The sequence below is a fragment of the Pezoporus flaviventris genome, unplaced genomic scaffold (assembly GCF_033815535.1).
Source record: "Pezoporus flaviventris isolate CSIRO_AGI_PZ_B2104156 unplaced genomic scaffold, CSIRO_AGI_Pfla_v1 ptg000007l, whole genome shotgun sequence".
Classification (NCBI taxonomy): domain Eukaryota; kingdom Metazoa; phylum Chordata; class Aves; order Psittaciformes; family Psittacidae; genus Pezoporus; species Pezoporus flaviventris.
In genome coordinates, this window is record NW_026892555.1 from 84,382,895 (window position 1) to 84,405,017 (window position 22,123).

General features: G+C 44.7%; 1 protein-coding gene across 1 annotated transcript in view; it reads right to left on the reverse strand.

Annotated features, from left to right (window-relative positions):
• Positions 1 to 22,123, reverse strand: part of BCL2 (BCL2 apoptosis regulator) — a 98,155-nt gene extending 76,032 nt beyond the window's left edge. The window contains exon 1 of the mRNA XM_061449306.1: positions 20,247 to 22,123. Coding sequence (XP_061305290.1) covers positions 20,247 to 20,840 — 594 coding nt within the window. The 5' untranslated portion in view covers positions 20,841 to 22,123. The remainder of the gene's footprint in view (positions 1 to 20,246) is intronic.

A 22,123-nucleotide genomic window follows, 5' to 3' on the forward strand; every position in this document is an offset into this window, starting at 1 on the left:
CTTAGCTAACTGACCTAGATAAGCTCTATGAAAAGCTGTAGGGAAATCTGAAGAATAATCACTACAAAACCTTAAAGGTCAAAGAGAAGAGTCTCTCCTGGCAGAACCACCGGCTTTCCAAAGGGTTTCTGTGGAGCATTCCCTGTGGTACCACCTTCCAGCTTGGATACAACCAAATTACTGGTGATTTTCACAGTCTATTGCTCTGCATACACATGATCCCCCATGAACATGCCTTTTCATGCACAAAATGGTATTCTCACATGGAAAATAAGCAATTTATTTTGCATATAAGTTTAGTCTTCATGTACAAAAGTTAACATGCAAACAAGTACTTGAAAATTAGGGTCATGTTTTCTGAATTTAATTCCAAGAGTACACTGCACAAGGAATAGCAAGAAGACGTACTGATCAGCTAAATACAAGTCATTAAGTATTAAGATAATGCTTTCTCTTCCTACTCTTGCCTCTCTGAAGACCTTTCTTAATTCAGCAGTTAGCTACATACCCACTTGCCTTCAAAGCATCCCACAAAGGTTTGTGAATGTGTAATAAATGCACAAGACATGCCTCTCATAGGCTGCATTAATAAGGGTAGGGTTGCATTTCAATCAAAGAAATGATAATTACATTCTTAAAGAAAATTTTCTTAATGGGCAAGCAGCAGTTAAAAAGAATGCATTCATGCATCTATGCAATGCGGTCTCTGTCCATGAGGCTTACAAGTTGCATGAGGAGAATGTGCGATGCCTTTTCTCCTGTCCCCCTCCCCTAGCTCACACACCTTTAAAAGATCCTACTGTTGCAGGTCTACAGGTCTGTTGGTAATTTCAACAACCAGTTTTACCAAGCCTTTCCTCCAAACTCCCACACAGCAGAAGAATCCACCTTGCACCCGCATCTTGTATGCTAGCATGGAAGAAAGCTTGGGAGCTACCATTACACCCACAGCTGTTTTCCACGAATCTGAAGAACACAATCAGCCTAATTGTTTCTTTGAAGCCAGATCATCCTTTTCCTGTGGCCTAATTTAGACTCCACATTAAAAGCATGTAAAGCTAATAATGGAAAATCACTCATAACTGAACTTGCAAAATACTGAAACTATTTTTCATTAAACAATCTCAAATTCTACTTCTTTTTTCTCTCACAGGAGGTTTCCTACTTCAAATAGAAAACACTATAGTAATGACCTACTCAGTTACAAACTCATCCAGTTCTGACCTGTAGCAAGTAGGATACAACCCAAGGTGAAAAAAGACAGCTTTGGGTATTACTCAAAGAGTACCAAGGTCAAGTAAGAGTCTTCTGGGACTCAATCACACTTGCGAGTACTGCAGACCTTCTGAGACAAAAGCAGTACATGACAGAAGAGCACAGAGGAAACAGCAGGAGGCCAATAAACACTGGCCTTTTACTGAAAATGAGCAGCTGTTGGGTGTTATGATAAGCCACTAAAGTAATGCTCTCTACTGCCAGTGAGTAAGCAGTTTCAGAGCATGCTTAGTAGAGGGAATGTTATACTAGCAAGACGCCCAATTTTGAAACATGAAGCATCTTCAGTTTAGCAGGAGAAACTAAAGTTACGATATACTCAATAGCCTGTTTGGCTCAGATCTCAGGGTCCAGGTTGCACTCAGCTGATGATTCAATGTTCACACATGGACTGACATGCAAGGAGCTAGTAAAATGCTACCAAACAAGAATTCTTAATGGGTCCTCGCGAAACCCGGGACCTGTGCTATCCATTCTTCAGCACCATCTACTGGTACCGCACCTAGAACCAAACTATTTGCCTGCGGGCCATGGCCAGCTGTCACTTGCTCATTCTTTCAAGAAAGCCATTGACCCCACCACATCCACGGTCACTGTATCACTACCAACAGCCTTTCCCATATGGCAGATACACCCCAGTGACACTTCTGGGACTTACCAAACTCCATCTCATGCTGTGACACCTACAGCTTAGACTTGAACCAGCTCATATGATACTGGGGGCATGGGCTGAGGCTGTTCCAGCTGAATAAATGAGATAACATATTTCCATGGCCAAGACGTTCTTGACCATACATGCAATACTGACCTATAAATATTCTTGCATCTGCTGACCACAAAGTTCTATCTGACAAGTGCTATCTTTCTCCCTCTTTGTGCCCCTATCATCTTTTGGGCTTCAGTCACATCTAAATGGCATCATCACACTCCAGTGACTCAGACAACACCCCTTCACTCATTCAAGTGTGGCTTCAGGAGGATGAGAGACAAAGTGCAAGGCATGGCAGCACGGCAGCATCCCCAAGGATGGTATGTACACTAACGACACGCAAGCATACTGGGAGAAGTGAATGGGAGAAGTGCAGACCATCCCTGCTGAGCACCACCCCCCAAAATGGAAATGTGCTTGTGTCTCACCATGCAGGGTCAGAGCAGCACTTGTATGACCAGCCCCCTGCAAATACTGGAAACATGGGTTGCAGCTGGTTAGGCTGCTTCTGGAAATCAAAGCAGCTGAAGAGAATGCTCTCATTAACAGAAAGAGGCTTTCTGGGGCCACGTGGACAGTTCTGGAGACCAGGATGAGTAGAATGCACAGGCTCTCAACTCTGCTTCAGCATCCTCATGCTGTTGTTTCACTGTAGCTGAATGTTGGGAAAGTGTTGACAGGGATTTCAAAAGGAAGTTTCAAGTCTAAACACACTCCTGAATCCAGGCTCTTGGTAGTTATTTTCTTGCACAAGAGAAAGGAAGGAAATCATGAAATAAAAGCCCCACTGCAAGCCCTTTCCCAGGGCACAGGCGCAATAACCCAAAGAGCTAAAGCCCAGCCAGTCCTGTGCCCTGCCCACCCACCAAGTCGCTCTCACCATCCCTCTGCCTGCCTGCAAATGCCATGCCACCAAATCGGTCAGTACCGTTTCATTTGTGTAAATGGTGGCTGTGCAGGTGCTGATCAGCATCTCCAATCTGGAATGGACGTCCTGCTGCAGCTGGTCCTGCCCTACCTAATTTTTAAGCCTGAACATGGAATTTAAATATACAATACAAAATGTAGGCAGAAGTGATTTTCATCCTCTGATACCCGTGTTTTTTTCCTGTTTGGCTCAGTCATTTAAAGGAACAACTTTCTCCTTGAACTCTAATCATTTGTGAATGAATTATTAAAAAGCCTGACTTTACAAGCAGATTTCCTTTCATATACAACAGCACACAAATAAAAGAGGAAACTGATTAAACAGGGAACATGACAGTATTCACTTGACAGCATACTTTGTAAAAGCCAAATTGGGCATGTGTGGTGCACGTGTGCACATCTGCAGGCGAGGAGGGGTGGTGTCTTTCTTCAGTCTTTCTTCTCATTTAGAATAATAGTGTGCTGTTCTGGCACTTTTAATTTTAACATAATCCAGCTAACTATGACTTATTTTTTTTTATAGTTGGTAGTTCCTCTTTAAAGAGAAAAAATATTTTAGCTTGTATTTATTATTTATTTCTATAAATTTATTTTGCATTTCTATAAATTTATTTTGCATTCTTGAATGGCTTGCATTTCATCTCCAAAATCCTAATAACTCTGGAATATATAACTTACTCCTTCCTGTTGCAAACAGACTCTAGATTATATTCATAATAAAAACTGAGGGACGCTGCCAGCTCTATTTTGAAAAGTCATGGCATTAAGATGTCTGCATCTTGCAACTTCATGTATTTATTCAAGACCGATAAAAGACTTCTTTTGAAGTAAATTACAAGCACGCAGTACCTTGAAGTTATTAAAAAGAAGTAAAATAGCTAAAAATGCCTATTTTTTGTGTGAAAGCAACCATGTTTATAACAGCAAGAATGTACCATGAATGGGAACAGTATTCAAGTATCTCCATGCATTAAAGCAAAGCTGCTTTTGGGGGGGGTGGGCACATGGGACCAATCACGGTTTTCATGTCCAGCCACTCCATATGGTGAGGCTCCCACTGATGACAGGGGGGCCAGAGCCATCTGCCCTTGGTGCCCCTCACTGGGGTGTTTCACACCTGTGTTACCTTTGCACCAAACACTTTGCCTTCAAAGAACAATTTAATCCAAAACATAGCTGGCAGAGTTCACTTAGCTCTGTGCTGCTTTCTGCAAGACATTTTTTTCAGATCCTTTCTGTCCATTTCTGTGGCAGGCATACAGATCCAACAACTTACACATTTGTCTGTATTAGATACTATCAGTTTCCTATATGAATCTCATTAAAAAGAACAATAAAAAAATATTTATGAGGAACATGAACATACCAGCCAGTAGGCTTTCAGAAAATTAGAAATCCATGCAAGAACATGATGACAAGATTATCTGAATGAAAATAACACTCGTATAATCCAAGCCTAGGAAATGATTCCTCTGATATTACCATCACAAAACACTAAGGCTGATTTCTTTGGTACAAAATAGGACTGTGAATCCCAATCTATACAATACCCAGAATGATAACAGTTATTTCTGTGAAACTTTCTTGCATTCAGAGAACCTGCATGAGCCTATTCATCATCCAATGCCAGCTGAAGCTCACCAGGAGATGCACTGTGACGCCAATGCCTTGCCCCGACCCCCAGCACTGAGTTGAATTCTGCCCACAGTGAGTTAAGGAGGGGACACGCTGCCAAGGGATACACTCGATACCAGCCAGCCAGATCACGTACCCAGTTGCCAGCTAACAGCACAGGGTAGACAGCATGTATCTTTTCCAGCATGCGATCCTGCAACCTCGAGTGACGCTGACGTCCAAGGACTGCTTGCCAAGATACTGACTGCTGCACTGGGCCTTGGGGTCATACATCAAATGTTCACATGCACTGACAGATGTTTATGTTGGTCATCCTGATTTAACTCCCATTACATCATTTACCAAGCTACTGATGTTATCCTAAACGACTAAACAAGCCGGCTAAGGAGACCTGAATATGAATTTGATTCCCTCATGATATGAGGGCATTACAGTCCAGACTGTGTCTTGCTCTTAAATCAAATTGAACAACTGTACAGATTCTTTAATTCATTGAATTCTGTATGAAAAAGAGCATTTTTGCTTTACTGTTTTTCCTTTTTTTTTTTCCCAGGAGACTGATTTCATTCATCATTTGACCACTACAGGATGAATGAAAGGTATGAAAAGATAATGGAAGGAGGGTGGGGGGACAGACATTGAATCACAAATTATTGGCATAAAACTAAAAATGCTTTTGTACATTAATTAAGGAGTCATTCAGGATGGGGATCATTTCAGCTGTCTTAATTCCTGAATGTCTACTGCATTATCTAGTGCTTCTAGTCCCTTCTGGTTTGTGTCTGGACTATTTTAACGTACTGAAAATAACTAAAAGTTTTGAGGGAGCAAAATTAATAAGGAGAGGAAGTCCTCAATCTAACATGTACATAACATGCTTGCTGCCTGCCCTGAAATAGTCTTGCTCTCAAACACAAGGGGTTAAATTTAAACTCCATGACCGCCTCCCTGCTCACTCAGTTGTCATTAAGTGTGGGGAGGGAATAGGAAACACTTCACACATCTTGTTTTCCGCTTCTAATATATTTTTGAGTTTTCTAGTACATGCTTTGCTTGGATGTGTAATCACTGTGGAATGGCTACTATACCCTTGCTACACTGCATAATACTTTCCCTTCCTCCCTCTGTAGGATTCCTCATGAAAATAGGCACTTTGTATTTTTGGCCCTATGGATAGAACATAATGTACTGTCTCTAGGAAATAAAGAAAAAAAAATAAAGAAATCATCAAAACATTTTCCACTACTTAAAAAAAAAACCAACACATGAAGTACTACTGTACTTCTCTTACACACATGACCTCATAGATAGACGTGCGCATCCACACACACACGCAAATGCATTCAATTTTCAATTTAGCTATTTATAGAGCTCTATAATTTTTCCTGGTTCAAATTTTAGTAAGCCTTCCCTGATGGGGTTCAGTTCACACAGTTTTGCAGCCCTTCATTTTGCTTCGAGTTCATATCCATGCAACACCCTTGCCCCATCCCTGCCTCCTCCTAGAATCCCATGTAATGTTTTGCCGATTCAATTGGACAGTTGCTTGACTGAACTCATTACAAAAACCACTCGGTCTGTTTTTTCCCAATGAGCCATAAGTGTTCTGTCAGTTTTTCTTGCAATCTCCTACCACCAAAGCTCACGGATTCAGTTGCATCCATCTACAACCACCCTTTTTTTGCTGATGTAACATTTGACACACATCTACAGGGTCTTGGCAGAGTGCCACATAAAGGTCTTACAGCCATGCTGTTGCTCCCTTAAGTAGGAGTACTGATGGTTTGGGGAACATGTGAGAGTCATGGAGCCCTCCACCCAAGCTGGCAGCAGCTCTAGAAGGTGGGCATCCAAATAATCCTGTTTGTTTGCTCCAATTCCAGTGAGATGAGCAACAAGACTGAAGTGCTCAGAGACCTCAAGGCAGGGAAAACCTTTTCTCACCCTGGAGACAGTGCACTCTTCAGTCCCCTTCTATTTCAGCAAACTGGCTTGTCCCAGGGTGAAGGATACCCCAGGCTGATATAGGATACTTGGGTCTGGTGATACTTCATCTCTTCACATCCCCTTTCCTGCCCTCTGGACTAGGAGGCAAGGCTGAACTGTACTGAAATCCAGCAAGCTCCTGCTGTGTGAATGCCCACTGACAGCTAAAAAATGCCCATTTGTGTAACTTCCAGTTAAGCTCTTCTTTCTTCTGGAAAGAAATCACCCCCTGCTGAATCAAGGTGCTAGAGCACACAGGCATGCAAGAAACAGCAAGAGCGAAACAACTAATTGCCCCTCTCTCCACTTTACATAGCTCAGCTTACTCGGGCCAGAGGCATACAGCCTGCATTAAGGACCGAGAGGTAGAGCTCAGAAAGCAAAAAGCTATTAAAGCGAAAACCCATGAGGCAGATAACAGCTTGCTGCCAGACTTTTCAGAATTTAAGTGTTGATTGTTCAGAATTTATGCCTAGATTTTTCTTAAGAATGCAATTTCCTGGCACATGGTACAAGCTGCTCTAGACCTGCATGTCAGCACAACAGGCATCCTGTTGCAAAGGTTATTATGGAACTATTGAATGTTTTCATGCCAAATTTGTCCAAATTAAACCGAGGGAAATGGAAATACTTTCCCTGGATAGGTGGTAGTTGCATTAGGTGGATTTGTTTATAAGGAGAATAAAAGTTAAAGCTAAATATAAAAGCAGATATATCATAATATTGTCCGAGAACTTGAATAACATGTCATTCAGCCTGCGTGCTGTGGAAAGAACATGAAGGTCAAGTCTAAAATAAGATCAGTGACTGTTTGACAATAGAAACATGTAGGAGGTAGAACAGGAGAATTTTCCACATTTTTTTAAAAGACTTTTTTTTTTTTCAAAAAACATTCTTGCCTCCCTTGCAATGCGTCTGATGCAAAACCCTGTTAACTTCATGCAAAAACATACTGCTGAATTCAGCATGCTTTTGATCATCCCCCTACCAAACCTGCATTAGTCATTTGTGCCAACTGCTTACTTTTTGCATTATGCTCAGTTGGGAAAATGAAAGAAGGCTGCTCTGTTGCATCTTTGGTTTTAGAGAGTTTCACTTTCTGCTTCAACCCTCTCATCCTGCTTCCCTGGAAGTCAGAGGGTTCAGTGAGGCCCGTTACTTTCTAAAGGTAAGCACATCTGGGTTCGCAGCACAGGGGAGCTAGCAGAATCCCCAGCAAGATTAAAAAAAACCCAAACCACTACTTTGAAGTACTTCATAAAATTCAAAGCATTCCTTTTTCATTTTGTTCACCCACTAAAACCTAAGGTGAAGATACAATGCTGGGGATTTGCCATTTCCAAAAGTGTAACCAAGGTGGGGATTCCAGCCCTTGCCCTGCATTGGACTAACACACCCCTCAGCAAGTCTTGCAGGAGAAATAGAGAACCCGCAACCCCAGTCTTGACAGAGTCATACCATGTACTCTAGTTTTACTTCAGTCAGTGATGTCGGCGGTACATTTCTCCTTCCTCTCCCACATTCACTTTAATAGAGTTACAGCCACCTCCCTGTAAAAGGTGTTACAAAAGGAGCCTTGCAAATGCCCTAAGCCCCCTTCTCAACAATCCCACCGACAAAATGCCATGACTTCAAAGCAAAGGCAGAAAGAAACTAGCCCAAAGCCAAGGTCTGAAAGCAGCTGCTCTACCTTTCCCCCTGAGCTGTAGCTGACAGCCCATGGAGTTTATAGACCTGATGTTAAAACATGCATTGCCAGCACATCACTCTGCAGGAGGACTCTCAGGGTTTTCAGGAGGAAGGGTCTGGGGCAGAGGAGGGATATATGGGAGTACAGCATTCTCTCCATAGCTCCCCCAGCCTATCTTTGCTTTCTGGAGACTCCACATCAAAGCTCAGGAGAATAAGGGTTGCCAGTTGCCCTTTGGCCATCCTTTTGCCACTGAGCATTCCCATATTTCAAGTGGGAGTTCATGTCAAAATGAGCCATGTGATGCTTTATTTCTCAATCACGTAGATGCCTCTCCGGAGCAGCAGAGGGCAGACAGAGGGAAGGAAGTGGTCTGCCAGGTCTCTGTCCAGGGGAGGATTTGTCTCGCGCCTGCAGGAGAGGTAGAGCAAGGAGTCAGTGCCTTGTAGCCCACCGGCCTTGCTGGGGGGTCATGAGGGCCGCCAGACACAGCCTGGCCAAGAGCCTGCTGTGGGGCAGGGGGGCTGCAGGGACAGGTCCTGCTTGGGTCCATGCTTCCTGGCCCCCTTCCGCCTGACCTCCAAACCCTGGGGCAGATACAGCCCAAATTAGCATCACGCTGAGGGCTGGCACGCGATGTCTTTGACTCTAATGATCCCACTGGGAACCCAGTATTGTTCTGGCCCTATTAACAATAATTTGCATGTTGTCTAATGGCCCTGGGAGGAAAAAAAGTGGAAATAAAAAGGGTGGCAGGCCCTGGGGGAGGAGAAGAGGAAATGGGAGTGCTGCCATTTTCTTTTGAAAACTGGCAAAATAAGAAGGCTGAGTTTCTGACAGAGCCAGAGGTAAAACTAGTCATTGCAAAATTATTTAATATCTAACTTAATCATCCAGCCTTCATCACTTCAAGGCAGGGGTTTGAGAACCTGGGCCATTTTGGCTACGCTGAAGAAGTCTTGTCAACCAGTCTGGTAGGGTTGCTTATTTTAGCAGGACCCCAACTCTCTCCCAAGGCGCTGGTGACAGCAGCCTTTCATGATGAGGAGCTGCTCTCAACAAAAGGGTCTGAACTACAGAGACAAGGGATGTCTACACACCGCCTTTCTCCATCATACTTGAAGCCTTACATACAAAGAACAGTCAGTAACACCAAGCTGCCACAACTCCAGTCTTTTTTCTTTTTCCTTCTTTTTGAAAGAGAGAAGTTTCTACAGGGATCAAAGTGTCCTCAAAACCAAACAAGCTGGCTGTCCATCCCTTCCAAGAGAACAGGTAGTTTATTTCAGCTGTCAGCGACTGCAAACCAAACAGCTCCTCTCTCACTGTCAGTTTTAGCTCTAGGCCAGTTATTAAAATTAAACAGTTTCATTTGTGAGAATGATGTATTTTTGTCTGCGGGGGGGGGGGGGAAGAAAGGAGGCAGAGAGGGGGGGGAAAATAGAGCAGGTTTTCTGAAACAAACCCTAAGCCCATTTACACAGCCTAACAGCATGCCAGTGCTGCCTCTTCTGTCAGCCCATTAAACTGCCACAGAGGTCCCTGCTTACAAGATGTACTACCATGTCCCAAGCATCCTTCTTGCTGGGTTGGGAAAATAAAATAAAATAATAAAATTAAAAAGGCAAAGAATTCCAACTGCTTGCAAAATGAATACACTATTCTGCTGTGAAACAATCAGCTTCAACAGATGCAAAAACAGGTACAAAGAGTTGCCTTGACAGGCTTCCCCACCACTCGTGCCACTCAGACTGGAGAGCAGAGTGGGGAGCTGCCCCTCTCATGGTGTCACCCCTGGGGCTGAGGCACAGCTTTACTGGACAAACCTGAACAGCCTGGTGTCTCACCAGGACCAGCTCCTAGAAAACCACTGTGGTCCTGGTGGGACAACACCATCCCTGGCCCACACAGGCACTGCCGGAGGGACGTTTGTAGCATCCTGGGCCAGGTTCTCCTTACAGCAAAGACAGCTAGGGAAGCTGAGGAGCATCCTCAAGGCAAAACCCAAGGCAGCCTCGCTCCAGTTTTCCATCACTGCACAGACATGCCCAATCATCCACTACAACCAAGGCTTTCTACAGCACTTTATAGATCCCTTTTTGGGTCTGCGTACATGCTCACTCTATATGAGGCTGGATGCTGTTGGTTTTAATGTCCATACTGGAAAAAAAATAGCTACTGACTATAACTGGGCAAGGGTTTCACACATTCAATCACGAGCCAAATATGTGAATTTTCTACTGCAGGAATTTTCTACTGCAGACAGCCATGAGCTACTGCAGAAGCTTGAACAGACTCCAGGCCAGCTCATTTACTTGAAGCCTTGATTGCTACCTGACATTTTGAGTGACTGGTTTTATTTCCTCCCTTGCCATTGTGCCCCGCTGCCATGCCCCAGCCCCACTAGGAGGAAAGCCTTTCCCCTGCCCAGGCTTCATGGCAGCACTGCTATTTACGGCAGATCTTGGCAATGGAACAGGTCAATCTGGAACCTGAAAATAACAAGTGTAAGGCCTCCTTTTTGGTTATATTTGACACCTTTTGCAGCAGATTGCGGATTTGATATTTAGACAGCATGATTTACTGTGATTTGCCAGATGATTTCAGGTGATGGGCTTTGGATATGTTTACTTGAACGAAAATCTGCAGATATTTGGAGCATGATGTAGGATTTGCTTCTTTTATAAACAAGGAGTTTTTAGTTTTTTTAATATCGTTTTTACTTGAGCTATGAATACATTCTTGAGAAGTTAACAGATTTTACTAATGTACAACACTGGTCTTCTTATTCTGCTAATGGAAATGCCAACTCATTTACTGCTGTATTCAAATTTGTCTTTGAATTGTTTTTCATTCTTCTTTCTCTAAAAAAAAAGATTAGAAATAGGGTCCTCTATTGCATTTTATAATACATGGTTTGAACATGTGATAAATATTCTTAAGAAAGGAATTATTTCCTTTAGAGACAAAGCTGGCAATAGTTATTCCGTCATGAAGACATGCTAGAGGATTGTCCCAAACCACAGAGGAAGGCATTTCAGCAGCCTCCCATCCAAGGCCTTATCCTGACTTTCCAGTGACTCTTGCAAGTCTCTCCAGAGCTCACAACAGGAATTTCATCTCCTAAGCTTCAGTTCAGTAAGACAGTTAAAAGTAACTTCAACCTCATGGTCAAGCCCGAAGACTTGATTACTAATTCCTTTTCCTAAAAAATAAGAAGTTTTAAATTTGCTTTTTCTGCCTGTATCTGAACTCTCAATGAAGTTTATGAATGGAAGCAAATGAATACATGTGCATGAAGATGCTTCTTACAGGTGCATGTAATACAGCTCCTTTTCCTAAAGTGCCACAGACAGCTTTTACATATGGTGGGAATGGAAAAGGAAGGACAATTTCCGTCTTGAAACCCCTGATGAACTGTGCTGGTACATAAAGGAAAACACTAGCATTGCCATCTGCCATTTCTCAGACTGTTAACCCTTTTCCTAAATAAAAACTAGAAATCAGCTCTTGAAACTGATCTGTTTCTATCACAAGCCTTGCTTAACACATCTAAACAGTGGAGCTGAAAAAGTTTAATCCTAATTTCCATTTAACTTTTTCTTTCTTTCTCCTCTCTCCACTCAGGTCTCACCCCCAGGTAGCTTCACAGTCTGACTCACTTTGTTCTTTCCCAGGCTAGCAAGCTCCAGAAACGACAAAATGTAATGCTGCAGAACTGAATTTTATTCTAAGCCCCAAGTTACAATGACTTCAGTATTTTGTTCAATACTGGACCCTGTATGACTTCTTTTTTATTACCAAAAAACACCAGCCCAACTCATGCTAACATGGTGGGCAATGATACTAACAGGAATACTGGTTTCATATCTGGTTAACTGAAAAAAGAGATATTAATGATTTGTCCCACATCCTATTATGTACCCAGTACTAGAGCCAAGAAGAGGAAGTTAAGTTTTGACTCTCAGTTGCTTTCTCGAACAACTGTGTGACAGCCTCTTTCAAGCACTATGTGGGAAGAACGGGGCCTTTGCTTTTTGATTTTGGCCCATGTACGTAAATTACTCACTGAAGTACCCCAAAACCCACTGAGTTACCTTGTCAGTCAACAAAATGGAATCATCCTTTTTATGCTTCAATAAAATAAAATAGCAGTAAAACGATGTACGTGGTGAAGGATGCTGACTGTTTCTTTAACTAAATGTGGCAGTTCACAACAGATGTTCAAGAAGCACAGGAGTAAATTCAGTGACGTGGGTGCTCTTAGCAACACAAGCACATTTACAATTACCTTTACAAAACACATGCAGAAACAAGGAGTTTTCCCCAGATGGATGAGACAGGCAGATCCATCCCAGTATCCCCAGTCACCAACCAGCACCACGTGCTCTGGGGGAGAAGCAATGTAAAAGAGAATTGCATTCCTTGGAGAAAGGTCTACCCTCAGCACCTGGTGATCTCATTTCAGCAGCTGGTGTTATATTTATCCCAAGGTGTGTATGTATGCTCTTTCAAGTAACTTTATTCAAACATAAGCATAGATGGTTTTTGTACATTTATAAATCCCTAAACCTTTTCTGAATGCAGCTTGGTACTTCCACTCACAGCTCTCCCATGAAAACAGCTCCCAAAGGTTAACCATGCGTTGCAGAACAGGCTGTGTTTCTCTATTAACTGAAAACCTGTAGCTTTTCCATTTGATCTTATTTTTCTTGCCGCATGTATAAAGTAAACGTAACTACAGTTGTCCAATCAAGTGCCTCTTGCTGTTCCTATTGAAATCAGTGACAACACTTTCTAAAATCAGATTTGTTTTCTTATTCATTAACTGTAAAATCCAGAAACCTGAAAGGAACTTTCCAGTGAGGGCGATTTAGCAAAATCTATTGATATACAATAATTACTACAGCAAACTAACATTAGGATAAAATAACAAAATAAATTCCAGACTTCAAGATACATTTGGAAAAGTTATCTGGTTCCATAGTCTTTTAGGAGCCAAAAAAAGAAAAAAAGAAAAAAAAAAGAAAAAAACCCCACTCATAAGACTGTTAATGAGACTGAATGCCAGAGTAAAATAAAAATCCCTCAAATCTGTCATCGGCATTCATGTTTGCCAAGAAGGCCTGGATGTTATCCTGCTGGGGAAGAGAAGATTTATGGCACTGCGCACCTTCATCCATCCTATTATTATATATGAAATGGAAAATAAAACAGGCCAGTACTGCCCTCAGAAATAACCAGTATTTTGCTGCCACCAGGTAACAAGTGTTGTTATTATTATCACTAAACCAGCAGGAGAACAGCCACGAGGGGCTCACAAATAAATGATTTTAAAAAACCCAACAAACCAAACAGGCTGGGCTCCATCCTACCAAGAACACGAAGGAAAATAGAACAGGCCAGGGAGGAAGGTGGGAAGGGCCAGACCTGGCACACACCGCAGCTGACGGCCGGGCAGCAGTACCCAGGGCCACATCCAGCACCCACTGCCTGGAGCCAGCAGTGGTGATGGCAAGGGAAGGCCTGCAGAAAGCTGGGGATCACCAGCCCTCCATGAAGCAGAAGGACAAAACAAGCAAAGAACAAGGCACCCACCAAATACAATCGTATTTGGGAATGGAGGGGGAAGCATGCCTCACCATCGTGCCATGGGGTGCATGGCTATGTGCTTACCCCTGCCCAGCCACAGCCTTCACCATAACCACAATAGACAACAGGGATGGAAATGCAACCACCAAAACATAGGAATTTACTTTGCCACAAGAGAGTTGTTATTTAATTGATCTATCGTGCTGGTTTTTAGCTACAGCTGCTCAACTGCCAAAACTGCTGACCTGCTTTGGGGCTGCCCAGACCCCAGGCCAGGAGCCAGCACTCGCAGCCTTGCTGGCAGCCCCAGGGTGCTAAAACACTGCGGGCTAGCCCAGTGAGGCGGCTGTAGAGTGAGAAGAGTGACAAGGACACAGCCAGATTGCTGGCAGCTCATGTTAGTGAGCAGAGCGGCATATGGAGAGCACCATCCACCTCCCTCCACTATCCCAGGTCCAACCCACTGAAAGACGGCCCTGTCATCAAGGACAACTGTATCGGGCATGAGGGCTTAATGCTTGCTGGTGCTGCAGGACAGAGTTCCCGTGCTGCCTTAGGAAGCCCAGGCCCTGGTATCTGGCTGCTGAGAAAATGCTTCTGCTCCACATGCAATTTCACACATCACTGCGTAGGTCTTGTGATTCTCCAGCTAGAGCCGTGCTCTGCCATCAGAGAAACACTTGTGCCTCAGCAGAAAAATTCAAATGGATTTTCTTCGTGGATTACTGACTCCAAATTTCAAGCTACATACTCAAAAAACTAAGCTACTTACTGCCCAGCGGAGCTAATGCAGCTGCTCGGGAGAGGCCCGTGTTAATGCAGTCACAGAACTAACTTCTTTCTCAATATTGAAAGTAAAGTAAAACTTTCTAATAGGATTGATGTTTGAACTTTACGGTTCTTTGCAAGATCAAGGCAAACGACATCATCTCTATAACCAAGACCCCTGGTTCCGAAATTTTAAAGGTCACGGTCAATACTCTTTTTTTCCCCTGTTTTTTTTTTCCAAGTAAAAAAAAAAAAAGATGAGATTTCTGAGAAAATAAACAACCCAAAGTTGCTGCACATCACAGAGAAAGCCATTACAAATGAAAGGGACTAGAGAACCACAACCATTTTCTCTTTCTGCCCTCGCTCTTCTCCTCCTTGCTTCAGCACAGGTCCGCTACAGAATTGATTTTTTGCTCTCCAGCAACAGCAAGAAGAAAAATATTTTGATAATATTTTGAGAATTCGATTATAAACCCACAAAGCCACAAAAACTGGCAAAGCACCCAGAAGGTGTAACACTTGAAACTACCAATTCATTTATTTAACTGAGAAGATTTCAGATAGTTTCCTTTTACCAGTCAAACAGTGACTTGGGGTTAGCCCCACTGGGGATTGAGTCGTTACAAGGCCACATGTCACCGGTAAAAACTCAAAGCGCCTCTGCTCCAGCATGGGGCATCCGGCTCCAACCAAGACACCGTCCCATCCTGCACAAGTGGGAGGTTTTTGCCCAGGGCTTGCAAAAGAAGCAATGTGCTGTGCAGGTGGGTGCCTGGCTTTGCTGCTGGGAGAGTAGTTCCAGAGCCTGAAAGGGATGAGGTTTCAGTCAGTGTACCACACACAAGCACAGGGAGGCCCTAGCACCACACTGATATCCATGACCTCCAGCACTGTCCTGGAGGCAGAAGTGTTTGCCATCCCTAACCTTCACTCAGGGGCTCTGGACCGTTGCAGGGCACAGTGGCTCTCCACATTTCCTCCCCAGGGCATGCTATCGAGCACAGAAAATTAATGATTTACTAGGAAAAAAAAAAAAAAGAAAAGAGGAAACACAGTGATTAGGGCAGCCAACCCAGGAGAAGGGAAACCTGGGGTCTAGTGGCTGATCCAAGAAGCATTTATTCATTTGGCTGTAGACAGCCACCTGAGAAAACAGATTGTGGGAATTAGACACCCTGGTTCTTCCTTCACCAAATGAAATCTCACCCCTGCAAAAGGAGGAAGAGCCCTATTGCCAAAGGGGAGGACACCTCAGCAACACCAGCAGCCATCCGGCAGGTGAAGCCTCCTGAGATGTCAGAGATGAGGGTGTATACACCCCTGACAGGCTGGAGAAGGTCCTGTTACCTCAGGAAAGGCCTTGACCAAGGAGCCACCAGGAAAAGCAGGGGCTTCTTTCTCCCTCACTGTTTTTGTGCATGAGGATGGTATGTGAGTGACAGCGGCCAGGCTAGAGGATGCCTGCCGGTTCTGGGACATGGAGGTTCTTGGGAACAGTGTTCCCTACAGTGTGCTGAGTGGCTCCCCTCTCTCAGGCAGGAGCAGCTTCCAGCTGGCTTGGGCAAGAAGCAAAGAGAAGCCAGGGACTTCTCCCACTGTTCTGGCTAGGCAGGCACTCAGAGGATGCAAGCACTTGTCTTTCACCTATGGTCCAATTCAGACATTTAAATCCTTCCCGATGTCTGGCCGTAACTCTCAAAAACAACAAAGAACCACAATAAAAGTACAGAATTGGATGAAAACAGCACATTCCTGGCTCAAACGTAAATATTGTAATTTTAAATAATGCCTTTTTGGCTGAATTTTCAACGCAATGCTGCTTCTCTCACCTGGGCTTCTTTACATTCTTTACATCAAAAATGTACTTGTCTACACGTACGTTATAGTGCCTGTGTCTCCTATGGCTCTCATGCTCTTGCTTTTTTTTTGAACAGCTCAGGGAGGAAGCCATATGTTGGACTAGAAGCATCCAGAGCTGAGCATAACTCCCACATATGTTAGGTGGTGTATCCAAAGAGGGAAGCCATCACTACATGACCAACCCGGTTATTTCCCCTCCTCCGGCTCCATCGCTTCACTGTTCCCTATGTCAAAGTCAAAAGTCGCCAAGTGCAACAGCCTGCTGCCAAGCCTGTCCTTCTGCAGCTCAAACACCAGGCTCTAAAACATGAAACGACGCCATTAAGTTGTCAGTCAGAAAACGTACTTTATACCAAGTACCGTGAAATTGCAGAGATGAGCTGGTTCTCCTCTTATTTCTTTTGTAACACAATTAAGATGTTATCAGGCCGAAGTACAATATTGCGGTATTCTGGCCTACGTGAAAATCGTTGAAATCTGCATTTATTTGCTACCAGAACCGCAAGTGAATAATACAGCCTCAGTGCAGGTAGTCCCTGTATGTTGCTTTTTCTGAGTTTCTAACAAACTCATGACGCTGTGTATTGTAAGGGTATTAACAGTTCTCAGACACCATTAACAGCGATGTCTAGTGCCTAAAAGTTATACTCCGGCAGCTAGATCCCCTTCCAACCTGCCCCTGGATATGCTTCTTTCCTTCTTCGTTTTCCTTGGAATCCAAATTTCCTTGGAAAGAATTTATGTCCTGGAAATACATTGCCAACTTACAGAACCAATTCAAACCAAACAGATAAATAAGAAAGATATGCTGACCAAACTTCTGGCCTGAGTATAAGACATAGGCCCATACAAGAGGCCCAAAGCACATGCTGCCCAACTTACTCACTGTATAACACATGCTCATGACTAACTCCAATGCTCTCCTCTCTACTACAACACAGCTTCTAATAAACTTTCCACTCTACAACATACCAGGGAGCCACAACATAAAGGAGAAGACTACAACAGCCGGTGCTCCTGCTTGTTATGGCAGACTGTGTGACATGGAGATCTCACAGGCAGCTATACTGAAGTTCTACAAAGCCTCACCTCCTACAAGGTGATAAATTACTTTGGAAGAACCACTTATGATGCTTTAGTAAGGTTCATACATGGGGAATGGTGCAAGTGCCAAGCTGAAGATCGAGTGCATATATTAAAACATCCTTTCCCACTGACAGATCCCAAAAGCTAGAAAAAAGAAAGAAAGAAAAATCTAAATTTACTACCCCAATGCCATTCTATTTTTTCCATCTGAAGAGAGGATCCTAAAAGCTGTGTTTGCAGCTTCACATTAGTCTTTTGCTCTTTGTAACCAGCTAGAATTTTGCCTATGTTTAATAATCCCGTGGCTCAAAGGTACCAGACAGTTCCCAGACAGACAGGCAAAAGCCACCTTGGGGAAGATTTTGCACATCTTCTTCCATGTGTACATTACAAATAACACGTGGCAGTAAATGGCATCACATGCATCCAAACTCGGGAGCTTTTGTTTATAGGAAACTTCAATAAACAGCTAAACTGCTATCGATAAGAAGCATCTTTTCCTTTTAAAGGCAATCAGTGCTTACAGTCCGCATTTCTAACCGTCGAGAAACAGCTCCAGCACTCGCCTCATCTGGCCAATCACGCCTGGTAACACCTGTCTTTTCACATTCTCAGGTTTATTCATTATTTATGTTTCTCTTTACACAATACACCCGCAGGACAATACATCTCCAGCATGCTTACGGATTTCATGCAAAGCTCACTGGAGTCAACAGAATGACTTCACTGGCTCTGGAGCGAACCGAGGGCCCCAGCTCCACAAATGGGCTTCCAGCCTGAGGAGGGACTTACGCACAAGTTAGGCATCCCAGCCCAGAAGTGCATTTGCAAAATCCCTAACCCTTTAGCTGCTCAGCTTTTAACCAGACAAGGTCTCCAAAAGCCTCAATTCTTTGCAGATTTTTTTTCCCCCCAGTTATCTGTTTTGTGAAAAAAAAAAAACAACAAAACACTGACAAACCCTCTGTACTGATCCATGAAACAGGGGATCAGGAGATAGGTCTCCCTCTCCCAAGTGTGGTCCTAACCACTAAGCACTTGGAGTCACTCTGTGTGTGTGTGTGCGGCGTGTCTGTATATATATGCATATTTGTATATACATATTTGTATATCTGTATATAAATACATGGACACACACGCACACACATTTTTTGCTCCCCCTTCTGGCCCCTGAACCTTGAATTTTGCTCTCCTTGGTGGGAGCAGGGGAAAGCAGGAGAATGCCCCTGCCTCCAACATGACAAGCAACCAGGGGTCTGCAGCACTCCTCAGGGGTTTTCCTGGGGAGGGTTTTCAACGGGGATTCCTGGGATTCCTATTTCAATGGGGAGCCTTACTCCCTTCATTACAGCAGCAAGTAGATGTCCTCTGGATCCCCAGACACATGTATCTGTTAGTCAGGCACATTCAGCAGCGGGTAGCAGCATCTTAATTTTTTAACAGAGGTGGTCAATGCAGGTGGCATGTTACTTGGCCTGACACTGCCTTCACAAGGGACCCAAGGCTAAAAATTGAGTTGAGTAACGCATCACTAACGCCAGGCTTTCAAACCACATTAACTGGGAAACACACACATTCCTTTACACACACCTCTTAAACGTGTGCTGTGTAATCGAGTCAGCTCTGTATTTCACAGGGACTGGACCTGGAATTGCCAGTGTCCTACCTAGCCAACCTTCATTTCCAAGTGACTTATGCTGGCTGTCAGAATATATATAAAGTTTCTTCTTCAGTATAACTTTTGCCATTTCTTCCTCCAATGCCTTAATATTATGAACTTTACAGGTACAACAGGCTGGGTTTGCTGGAGAGCAGCTGGGACCACATTTTGCTACAGTGTATCAATTAGTACAAGAAAAAAGGAAAGAAATACCCTTCCAATTTTGGTGTGGTTATTCATCTAGTGAAGAGAGCGAGCGAAAGGAGAGGCTTTTGATTGACTACCAGTACACAAGCTGTCCTTTTTCCACACATGGAAATCATCCCTTTCGGGACGATGCTGAAGCCAGCCCTTGCCAGCGGTGATCTCTACCCCAGAAACACAGTCATCCATCGGATCACAACAAATGCCTGTTTTCCAGAAGAATCCCATGGACACATCCCCTAGCACCTTTGTTTCATCTCAAGACAAAATCAGATTTTTACACTAGACACATCCCTACAGCATGAAACCCCACTCCAGTTGCAACAGCAGCTGCAGACACCAGCACCGATGGTCACCTGTCTGCCTGTAGCACCAAGATCCTGTGTCTGCCACCTGGAGTGTCATCTGCAATGGGCAGGGATGCTGGCACACACACACACACGTGTTCCCCACTGCTCCCATGCCTGGGACCTGACACGATGCGCCTGCATCCAACAGCTGGGCAGGTGCCTCTGCTGCACCTTCCCACCCTGCTGCAGGACCCTGCCTTGGCCAGGCGAGGGTGGACAGAGGTAGGAGAGTGGAGCGTGATGACGAGTGCTTCTCATCCTTTTCAATCTCCCGAGCTGCAGCTGCTTCCCCCATCCCAAACCACTGTAATCCCATAGAGAGGTGAAACTCGACAGCTGGCAAAAGGCCTATACTGCTTTGGCACACACCAGCGCGGATGCTCCCCAGGGAAACTTTTTGGTCACCCCAATACAAGCGCAACCCCTGGGGCACTGCCCACCCTGGAGCCCACCGGCCACGGGCCCGAGCCGAGAGCAAGAACAAGCAATTGGGGGACGTACCCAGCCTCCGTTGTCCTGGATCCAGTTGTGCAGGTGCCTGTTCAGGTACTCGGTCATCCAGGCGGCGATGCTGCCTACAAGAGTAGACATCTCCCGGTTGACGCTCTCCACGCACATGACGCCGCCAAACTCGAAGAAGGCCACGATCCTGCCCCAGTTAACCCCGTCTCGGAACAGCTCCTCCACCACCGCCACGAAGCGGCCCCTGGCCGTGAAGGGGGTCAGGTGCAGCTGGCCGGACATTTGGGCAAAGTCCCTCTGGTAGCGGCGGGAAAACTCGTCCCCTGCCTGGCGCAGGGCAAGGTGGACAACCTGGGGCACAGGGCTCAGCCCCTCGGCCAGGGGCACGTGGCTAGCAGCAGCCGAGCCGGGGGGCTCGGGGTGTGGAGACACCAGCCCAGTGTGATCAGAGGAAGTCCCAGCAGCAGCAGCAACCGCAGGAGCAGCAGCAGCAGGAGGAGAGAGACCCGGAGGCAGGGGTGCCCTGTCCTCGCCCAGTAGTGCCCAGTCGTATCCCCTCTGTGAGAGTTTATAGTGGATGTACTTCAGCACTATCTCCCGGTTATCGTAGCCTCTTCTCCCCGGATGAGCCATAATTCCCAAGAGGAAGCAGCAAGAGGGAGGGAGAGAGGAAGAAGAGGAGCAGGATGAACCCCAAAAAGTAAAGAAGCCAATAATAATAAAATTAGTAACACACACAAAAAAAAAATTATAATCCAGTTACTGTATGGGGCACAGTTTCATTCATGGTGGTGTGGGGGAGTTCTTGGAGGTACTTTTGTCTTCTCAGTGTTTCCTCCTCGCTTTGAGATGCACGGTATAAATAGGGATTAAAATGCTGTAAGTACTTTACTTCCAGGTGCACATTTACTACTTACTCTAAATTTACTTTAGGACCATCTCCTCCTTGGTGTTGAAATACATCTTAAAAAGTATTATATGGACTCAAGATCAGGTGCATTCTCCCCTCGGTGACGAACTACACGGACATGAAGGAGCAGACGAACACGCACCGTAGAAGCTGCAATTCAATACGATCTGCTAAACAGCCTCGGATGGACGTTAATCCAATGCACTTTAGGCTAGAAACCTCAACACTGCTTTTTGTTAAGTTACACAAACTAAATTTCCTCTGTAAAGTACTTACTTGGACTATAAATATGTTCCTCTGTCATGTTTCCTCTAGAAAAAAAAATAGCAACAACAGAACCCAAACATCGCAAGTGTTCAGAAACGTTAAATTCTGGCTGCTGTGATGCTTCAAGTCACCAAAGGGGTGGGAAAGGGACACAAAAAAATATCTCTCTCTAGGATTTCAAATGTTTTTTCCCAGACTCCCGTTTAACAGCCATCTCCAAAGATGTGTCAAGGCTCAGAAAATCCCGCCTCGCAGCCCGGGAAGGCGAACAACCCCAAAGAGACGGAAAATCCTGGAGACCAGATGAATCACATTTGAATCCAAGCTCGTGCAGAAGAAGTGCTCCGTTTTTCCCTCCAGTGCAACGTACAGACATATGCATTTACGTAGTTTCATTCAGACACCGATCGCAGGAGAGCCCGGTGCTTCCACACACACGCACGCACGCACCAAAAAAAAAAAAAAAAAAAAAATGTATAGGAAATTAATTCTTTTTCACAAGAAAGAGCTTGAAAAAAATAATGAAAAACGAAAATAAAAATGAAGGAGAAAAATTGCTTTTGACTGCGGCTCCGGGGCGAAGTGCCATTTGCCGAGCGAGCAGCTTTGTACCGGAGGAGGAAGAGCCCCTGGCGCTGCCGAGGAGGGGCGCGGACGGGCCGCGTGTGCGGTGTGACCGGTGCCGATGGGGACCGCGGCCGCGGCGTCGCTGCCCGCCCGCCCGCCCGCCCGCGCACCC